The sequence below is a fragment of the Erigeron canadensis genome, chromosome 3 (assembly GCF_010389155.1).
Source record: "Erigeron canadensis isolate Cc75 chromosome 3, C_canadensis_v1, whole genome shotgun sequence".
In the NCBI taxonomy this organism is placed as follows: Eukaryota; Viridiplantae; Streptophyta; class Magnoliopsida; order Asterales; family Asteraceae; genus Erigeron; species Erigeron canadensis.
Window position 1 is genome coordinate 8,065,818 of NC_057763.1, and position 9,989 is coordinate 8,075,806.

A 9,989-nucleotide genomic window follows, 5' to 3' on the forward strand; every position below is an offset into this window, starting at 1 on the left:
GTAATTTGTTCGTGGTATATATTCCAGCAAAGGTGAACATATGTGGGTCATTTGGAATGACAAAAACTTGTATTTTGACTTAAAAAGTGTCAATATGGGTAAATGACCCATTTGATTGTGTTCATGAATTTAGATCAAATGGATGTTATAATTATGTTTGAAAATGTGTCAAATACTTGTTTGTAACTCAGAAATGTTAATTATGAAGTTTCGTTTTGAAGTTGGAAAGTTGTAGGTTTGATCGAGTGTTAAAATGAAATATGATTTTTCTGATCTGGGTGCCCACTGCGGCGCAATGAAGACTAATCCTCCCACTGCGCCGCAGTGAGGATCCTCAAAAATATTTAGTGTTTTGTTCCCACTGCGGCGCAGTGGGGAATGCAATCTCACACTGCGGCGTAGTGGGGTACTTTAAAAAAAAATTATTAATTCTTTTAAATCGGATTGTTTCGTTTCAGTATATTTATATAATGTTTCACATGTAAATGAATAAAAAAAAACATGTGAACAAATATATTATTTAAGAGTTGTCATGGTTTTAAAAAAAAATTGTTCTCAAAATAAGGGTCCCATATATATATATGTATATATATGGGATGGTTCTATAAGGCTATAGTTGTAAAACATTTATATACTAATTTTTTAACCCATATGATTCATGGGGCACCGAATTTATTCATTAAACATAAATACTATGTGAAAGGTTTACCTAGCTTAGGTGTCAGACAATCTTATATTCATTTTTCCTATCACAAATTGAGCAGCTTACATTACTGGGAAATGATAAAACTACAAGTCTTAGCCATTCACAACAATGTTTGTTTTATACAGTTTGTACATTGTACAGTGTTTGTTTTATACAGTTGTACACTAAATTTGTACATTGTTGTAGATGACTAATAATTATTGTAGATTTATCACTTCTGGTCATTGATTACTAGGTCACTATTAATTAAGGGAAGTGATATTCGTACCACAATTTTTGATAAATCTATCACATTTGTGCTTTAATAACTTGTACAGTGTAATTCATTTATCAAAATCGTTGGTACGAATATCATTTCTCATTAATTAAGGGGGGTTTTGTTTTGCTTTTGGGTGACTACGGCCGCAAGAAACATAAGGAAAAGAGAAGCAGCTTAATAATTAATAGCTGGTCAAATTAATTTGGTGGGAGTGTACGTAGGTTTCGTGAGGTAGCAGCAGCCGCATGAGACAAAACAAAGGCTTTCATTTGACTTTTGGTTTCGTTGGACAGCAGCAACAATTCGACTTCATCATATATTAGTTTTAAAGTATTCTCGTGCTTCTTCGCTAAATCAAACGGTTGGACACATTTTGCAGCTGTTTTCTCAATTTAATTATTGCTAGTTATATTAAATCGTGATAAACCCCCAACAATCTTAAAATAACTACATTTTTAGATATATTCCTTGAGAACGATCCTAATTTTACCTAGCTATTTGTTATACTATAAACGATCAGTGTAGTATAGAAGTTAACCTTATACTTATAAAGTTAAAACTTGTTTAAAACTAAATTAACAAATCTCGCTCATCAGTGTTACTACTCCTTCCTAAAGTTTTAATGTGTGCAATCTTCTGGGATTAAGGGCTATGTGTTTTTTGTGTTTTGCTTTACTTTACGCATGCTAACAGTTTTCAACAAGTTAATCTATATATATATTTAAAGTTGATCTTTGCTAAATCACTATTATCTTGATTTTCATAAATTATGTATTGTATTTCTACATTTACATTCATTAGCAAAAATTTCATTTTACTATTTTTGTTAAAACAGTACTTATTCTCAAGATCTTAAAAGACATAGCCTTGCAAATGAAGTTTGATCACTTAATTAATCTTTTTCCCCATACCCCAAAACATGAATACTTATACATATGCAACACAACACATATATTTATTTAGTATATCATAGCAAAAAACACACAAACTAACGTCACCAGGTAGTAAACCATACTTGTTAGCACAAATTACAACGTAACGAGTATTTATCCATAACATATGCCAATCCTTCTTGCAGCTACTTTCATCCCTACCATTTAGCGTTGGTGTTATACCTGAAATGGTGCAGATATGGAGCAAATCAAACTACATTACTAATGAAAGCTTTTCTTACATAATAAGTGAAACTAGAGAATACGGTACCTCAAGGTTTTTAAGGGAATCCCGAACATGCAACAACTCATGGACAACAGTGTTGATATTCATCCTTTGTGATGGGGAATCTATCGAGCATGATACTCCAATCCTTATTATTGAAGCCAAACATTGTTCTACTTTTTGTGCATTTGCTCTGGTTCTTTGCATGACAAGAAGATCATCATCAATAACATCGATTACTTGGTTCTGCAAGGCCACAGATGCAAACTTATGAAGATTAAGGTCATCTTTAAATATGTCATTTGTTGGCATCTTCCTAGTCATAACCTCCAGTAATAATATTCCAAAGCTGTAGACATCTCCACTACTTGTCATTTGACTCCCCAAACCATACTCTGTAATTTATAGTAACCAATGAGTTTATAAGAAGATAATATTGCAAGTTAAAAAACTAAGCTTTCAATAATGGATAAAGTTTACCAGGAGGTGTGTATCCAATCGTTCCTTTAACCCCGATTGTGTTAGTATGGTCTGAATTTGTTCCGAGGAATTTAGCCAAACCAAAATCTCCAAGATGGGCCACGAGATCATTATCCAATAGAATATTGCTAGGTTTCAAATCTCCATGAACAACGGTAGTTATACATTGGTTATGAAGATAATCAACTGCAGATGCAACCTCGATGAGAATATTAATCCTTTGAATAAGGTTTAGTCTAGATGTATTTGCATTTGAATACAACCAATCATGTAAACTCCCGTTGGACATGAACTCATAAACCAAAGCTTTGAAATCGTTGCCTTGAAAGTCGACGCTTGAACATGAAGTTATTATCTTCAGAAGATTCCTGTGTCGAATACTTCGCCATGCTTCACACTCAGCCATAAAACTTCTGTGAGCCCCTTGAATTTGAAGATGGAGAACTTTCACTGCAACAATATTGTCGTCATGATCTAGGGTTCCTTTATAAACGGAGCTTGAGCCACCTTGTCCAATCAAATTCGCCTCAGAGAAGCCATCAGTAGCTTTGAGGAGTTGACTGTACGAAACCTTTAGGAATCTCTCATTCATGGATGATTGAGAGGGTTGGCCATTCTTTTTCCTTTTACACCAAGCGCTGACAAAAGATAAAGCAAAAAGTATCGTACAGGCAACTGAAATGACGATAATGATCAATGTGAACCTTTTCTTATGTTTCTTTACCGCTTTGCAGTTGTGCAACCTAAGTTCAACTAAGCCACCACAAAGCCTATCATTTCCCACAATAGAGAATGCACTTGTGTTAGCAAACACTCCTTTCATTGGTACTTGACCCTGAAAGTCGTTAAAAGATAGGTTCAAATATTTAAAGGAGAAACGTTCTAAGAACTTAGGAATTTGCCCCGATAAGTTGTTGTGAGAAAGATCAAGTTCTTCCAGTCCTCTAATGGAACTTAGTGATTGTGGTACAATGCCTTCATATAAGTTGTTGTTGATGTATAAGTGGATTAGGCTAGTACAACCACCAAGGTTACTCGGAATGTAACCTGGTAGATGGTTATAAGACAAATCCAGTATATTCAAAGATTTGAGATCTTCAATCTCAGTTGGAATTGAACCAGATAGGCTATTATTTGAAAGAGATAAGATGAATAGAGAAGAAAGTTGAAAAAGTTGTTTAGGTATTTCGCCACTTAGTTTATTATTCGAAAGGTCCAACGCCTGGAGTTGAAAACAATTCCCCATACTTGGTGGGATATCCCCTTCCAATCTGTTGAAAGTTAAACTAATCACATTCAAATTTGTTAAGTTCCCTATCGTATCTGGAATTGGCCCTGAAAATTGATTTTTATTTAGATTAACTCTTTGTAACTTTTGAAGAATTCCAATGGTAGATGGGATTTTCCCCGTGAATTGGTTTTCTACTAAACCTAAATGGGTCACCCCAACTAGATTACCTATACTTGAGGGGAGACTACCATATAATTGATTTTCTCCTAAGTCTAGAAATTGGAGTTGATGAGAAAGATTACCTATTGATGTTGGGACCACTCCTTGGAAGTTGCAATTACTAATACTCAGTATCATTAATTTGCTGCACTTTCCCAAAGAATCAATAAAATTCATGTCATTTGGTTCTCCACCTCCATTGAAATTGTTATTGTTCAAATATATTTCAGCAATGTCTTTCATGTATGAAAATTCAATCGTCAACTTCCCACTAAAGTAGTTTGAAGCTATTTCAAGATTTTGTAATTTTGAACAATTAGATATTGATGAGGGAACAAGACCAGATAGTTGGTTATTCCGTAGTTGAAAAGCTTCAAGATTTGGGAGCAATGACCCAATTGTTGGAGGGAGACTACCCGTAAGCTGATTCTCAGACAAAGACAATCTAGTTAGGAGCGAGAGGTTATAGATGGAGTTGGGGATGGTTCCATATAAGTTACATCCACCGGCATAAAACCTCGTCAAGCTTTTCAAGCGACCTAAGGTGTCTGGAATAATCCCACCTAATTGATTTCCAACAACAGATAATAATTCCATTGATGTCACATTCCCCAAGAAAGGAGGGAATCCCCCGATTAAGTTATTGTTGTCAAATGCAAGAAAGGAAAGTTTGGAGAGGATACTTATCTCGAAAGGTATGCTTCCAACTAGATGATTGTTAGCAAGATGAAGAACTCTAAGGTTATAACAACCAGAAAAGTTAGTAGGGATGACTCCATTTAATTTGTTTCTATTCAAGTAAAGCATTTGTAGTCTCGAAAGATCACCAAGCTGATGAGGGATGCTTCCATGAAAGCTGTTGTTCTTAAGCGATAACACTCGAAGGAAGCTCAGGTTTCCTAGGTATGGAGACAATGAGCCATTTAGTTCTTCCGAATCTAGATGTATCACAGTCACTCTTCTATGTCGTTTCCCACATGTTACTCCACCCCAGTTACAGAAATGAGAAGAGGAGTTCCATGAGGCTAAAGCTCCATACGGATCATTTTTTTGGGTGACATATGATTTGAATGACAACAGCGCCATATGATCAATCTTATTTATGGAATTGGAAGCTGAGTCGATGCTGGTGAAAGTAATAATTATTATAAGACTAGAAAGAAGGAGAGAGATACGAGGGAGAGGTAAGGAGCAAATTAGTTTCGATAGCTTCATATTTGGAGCTAATACTTCTAAAAGGATAGTTGCTGGCTTTATATACCCTTTTTTTAATAAAAGAAATTTGTTAACAAGAAATAAAGAGGGCAGGTAATATAATTTAAAACGACTTGGGTGTGACAAACAAAACTGAAACTTTAAACCTACCTAAAAATAATATTTTAATGTAAGTTTGTCATGTATTTTTTTTCAAATTGGGACAACTAGAAACATAAGCATTGCTTTAGTGTTAAATCTCGCCACATTGGGGAGACTTTGATTACCACAATGGTAATGCTATTTATTTGAACAATACAATTTAAGGTAACAATCTGAAGATATTTGAATGACCAAAAATTTTTATGATCTTGTTTATGCATTAAGTATTTTGTATTATTAATCTATTCTTTTTTTACATTATTTAATTTCATATTTTTTCAATTATGACAACATGATGTTTTATATTTTTAGTAGACAATGATCGAGGCACAACCCATCTGGTAATTGTCTCGGGAGTGTGAAGAGGCATCTTTGATTTTTTTTTTATTTTTTTTAAACGTCGTGTTAGTTGGTTAGTGATTAGAACCCTGACAGAGACATCAAGCGGGCAGTATGCTAATGGTTGGAACCCAAAGGCACCTCTGGAGACCACTGGTGCGATAACACGGCCCGCACGTGTCTGAAATAGTAATTGCCCGCAATCATAAAAAATTGAGATTCGATCCTTGGTCTCAAAACCAACATCCTTTCTCTCAGAACCCCAAAGAAAGCTCCAGGTGATCTAAGACCAAGATTTTTACCTTATTCAATTCTACTATTGCTAAAATTTAGAATTTTTATAATATAAATGTTAAAAATTTCAGAAAACTATAAAAGACTACAATATACAATCCAGTGAAAGCCTTATTTTGTTAAATGAAATTTAAGCTATTCAATTCAGAAAAAAAAAACTCCTTTAAACTTTAGGCTGACAATGGCGACGATACTCAATCCAGCAATAGTCGGATCTGAGGGGATACGATGTAGACAACATTACCCCTACGCTAAGGTAGAGTGGATGCATGTAGAAGAACTTCCAGCCTAAGGATTGACCCCTTGTAAAAGTTTCTCAATGGTTTCTATTCGAGCTTAGATCTAGATCTCATATATAAAATGAAATTTTTCGGTCTAGACGCATATGTAGAGACACGTTTCCGTTGAAGAGAAATTAACTCACACGAAATAGGATAGGATTACCTTTAAACTTTAGGTCTGTCATTATGAATTACGTTAATAGAAAAAAAATTTATATGTTCAAGTCAAGCTCCATTATATATTATACTAGTGTTCAAGCCCATTCAATGGACGGGTAATCTCAAAATATATTAATCAAAACTAAAAAATTAGAATTCAAATATATAAATAGATATACCAAAATCAACTTGAAAATTTGTTAGCTGAGCCACTCCATCGGTCAAAATACTCTTAGAATTTTCCGTTTTTTTAAAGATGTAGACTATAAAGTCGAAAACAGAAAATTCAATTTTAGAGTTCGAAGAGTTTAAAAAAAAATAACAAATAAACAAACAAAAGCTGTTTTATTTGTAAAACAAATACTTTTAAAAGGAACAAAAATTCCATTCTTTATACCAAGAGAAATATATGAATCAAGTCAAACTCAAAGAATCGAATAAACATCTTTGCATACAGATTCAGAAAAGTTATTCAGGATAAAAAAGGAACCCAACCAAGGACATTCCAAACATTAAAAAAATGATTTTATCGGCTAATGCAAGAAAGATAGGGAAACAAATTGTTGATAAAAAAAAAGAGTCGAGCCAAAAACCTTGCAAAGCCATCTCCTGTTGTGTTAAATTTTAAACATAACGTGTATCAAAGGGTTTTATCAAATTGTATTATTTAAAATTGATATCATGCTTTTCATAAGATCCGAAGTATACCTGTCATACACAAACTAAAATGATTAATTGTTCCACTATGCTAAATAATCATACTAAAAATTTAACAACATCTCAATATGTAGCATTTTCCCCTGATAGAATAATAGCGGCTAAAAAATTACATCATTAATGAACTAGTTTCAAAACAGATTCAAAATAATCATAGTCGATATATTAAGATAATCATAATTTTACTCAAAGCAAAATTTGACTTTTTATCTAAAAGCTTATAGAAAGATATAATCGTAAATCCAAAGTATGCACCACTAATGAGCTATTTTCTAAACGATATCAAAATAATCAAAGTCAATATATCAGAGTAATCACAAACCTACTCATAGCAAATTTAGACTTTATATCTAAAAGGTTATAGAAAGATATAATCGTAAATTTTAAGAGTTAATATAGGTTACATATACAAAATTTAATATATAATATTTAGGTTAGTTAAGTCATATATCACAACTTGATTAATACGAAAACTAAAGAAGAAGCATACAAAAATTAACTCCAAATAAATATTGATTCCACTTTACCCTTTTATTTCAACTTTAGTTAAATAAAAAATTTACAGTTTCTTATATTATAAAAGTGTAATCTATTTAATTTGAAAAACACATACCAATTCATCAACAAAGATCATCTCAAACATTTTGATTTTCTTCAGGTTGTTCCAATCCGAAACAGTCCATACATGCACAACACGGAGTCGTAAATGATGGTTAAATGTCTTGGCTTAACATCTTCAAGATGAACCAAGGTGGTCATATTTTTTATTGTTGAAGTACAAGGAGCCAATGGAATGTCGACAACCACCATCTATCTCTATCAAAGGAAGGCTGTGTTGCCCTAATTCTTCCTCTATATAATGCAACACAGCCGCATTGTATCAAGTGTGTTAGTCACCTCAAAAGCGTGTGTCACTTGTAATTGTTTAAGTTTTTAGTGTGTCCAGACTTAGCAATTACCTCTGTTCTTTTGTATTCTTGTAAGTCAAGTGTGTAAGATCAACCATGTATTCATCGTTTAATCAATGATACATATGATTATCCTTGCATTGATGTACTACAATTGAACTTGATATTGTTCTTGTTATTTACTTGCTTATTTACTTTCTTGTCTAATTTAAATATAACATAAGTTGTGCATTAGTGGACCATCAAGTGGTATCAGAGCCACTGTTCATAAATCATTGGAACAAGATCTGTTTGCCTCCTTGTGTTTACATTTAAAACTTCTGTTCTTTAATTCTTCTTGAAACCTTCTCTTTCTAAAACAAGAACATATCTTCTGTTCCCAGCCTAGTGAACACACGTGACTTTGGCTATGTGTCGACACCTCCTAAGTTCAAGCCCAAAGATTTTGGGTCTTGGAAGGAGAGGATGCTTCTTCACATCTCTGGTGTGGAACCCTATTTAATGACCATATTAACTGAGGGTCCATACGTACCGATGTATGTCCAAAGGACTCCAGGAGCTACACCTGAAGCTCCCGAGATAGTCATTGACCTGGTTAAACCAGAGGTTCAATGGACAGATGAAGAAAGAAAGCTAGTAAATCTTGATGCTAGATTGAAAAACATGATTATCGTTACTCTTCCCACTGAAATCATGAAACTAGTCATCAAGTATCCCTCTTCAAAGGAAGTATGGGACAGATTTGTCAGCACCTATGAAGGATCTGCTGACCTCATCAAAATCAAGAAAATTGATTTGAAAAGAGCTTATGAAAACTTCTTCTCTCTTCTTGATGAAAGTCTTGAGAGCACCTATACTCGCTTTAAAGGGTTGCTCAATGATATGACAAATGTTGGCATTACTCATGATAACTTTGAAGTATGTCATAAATTCATCGACTCTCTTCCTCTTAAGTGGCAAAACTTAAGACAAACTCTTCGTAAAAAGAAGAAAATCCAAGATTTTGATCTTGAAGAACTTTTTGGCACTCTTCAATTTGAAGAAAGAGCATTGGCTCAAAATATTCGAGCCTCCGCTGATGCCAAAAGACATGGTGGCCCTTCTTCTTCTTCTTCTGTCAGCATCTCCTCTCATCCTATTTCTGACCCTATCGCTCTTGTTTCAACTGAGCCCATCGATTTCTATGATGGTGCTAGTGCTTCTAATCTTCCAGCACCCATTCAGACCCTCATTGATGAGCTGGATGATGAAGAAAAACAAGATTTGTTCAATGACTTCATGGTGGAACAATCGCAAAACGGTTGCTCCCCTCAAACCTCCTGTTGATAAATCATAAGAAGAGTGCTGGAGGTGTGGCAGAAAAGGCCGCTACCAGAAGGAGTGCAGAGTCTCTATTCCCAATCCTGCTGCTCCCAAAACTAATCCTTCCAAATCTGCTGATGAATATAGCAACAAATACTATCAACTGAAGGCTAAGGTGGCTGAAACAGAGGATGCCAAAGTTCCAGCAAAAGGTCTAATTGCTGAAGAACATGATTGGGCTGACTCAGATGATTCTGATGATGACGATTATGTTGATGCCATGTGCCTCATGGCACTTGCTGACAGTGATGCTCTGACAAAGGATCAAGTCTCCTCTAGTCAGTGGGTGAACGTCACTGTTAAAAAGGTACACTCTCTTCTTTCTTCCTCTTATAATCATGACAAGACCAAAATTATTGAGTCCTTGTCTTGTGATCTTCAGTTCGTAGAAAGTCTACGTGCTGAACTTCAATCTAAACTTAACTCTGCTGGAGTAGAGTTAAGTGAAAAATCTGAAAAACTTGTGAAATTGAAAAATGTTCATGTTGAACTTCAATCTCATGAGTTGATGACTCAGAAA

The 9,989-nt window shown here is 34.3% G+C and overlaps 1 protein-coding gene across 1 annotated transcript; it reads right to left on the minus strand.

Annotated features, from left to right (window-relative positions):
- Positions 1 to 1,901: 1,901 nt before the first annotated feature.
- Positions 1,902 to 5,177, minus strand: LOC122591459 (receptor kinase-like protein Xa21). The gene is made up of 3 exons (XM_043763727.1): positions 2,604 to 5,177; positions 2,169 to 2,518; positions 1,902 to 2,080 (listed from the first exon to the last, which is right to left on the minus strand). The coding sequence occupies exons 1-3, from the start codon at positions 5,137 to 5,139 to the stop codon at positions 2,075 to 2,077; spliced, it is 2,892 nt and encodes a 963-aa protein (XP_043619662.1). The 5' UTR covers positions 5,140 to 5,177; the 3' UTR covers positions 1,902 to 2,074.
- Positions 5,178 to 9,989: the final 4,812 nt, after the last annotated feature.

Coding starts and splice junctions, on each gene's coding strand:
- LOC122591459 (XM_043763727.1), bottom strand. CDS start 5,139: ATGGCGCTGTTGTCATTCAAATCATATGTCACCCAAAAAAATGATCCG. Junction 2,519..2,603: donor GATTGGATACACACCTCCTG/GTAAACTTTATC, acceptor TATAAATTACAG/AGTATGGTTTGGGGAGTCAA.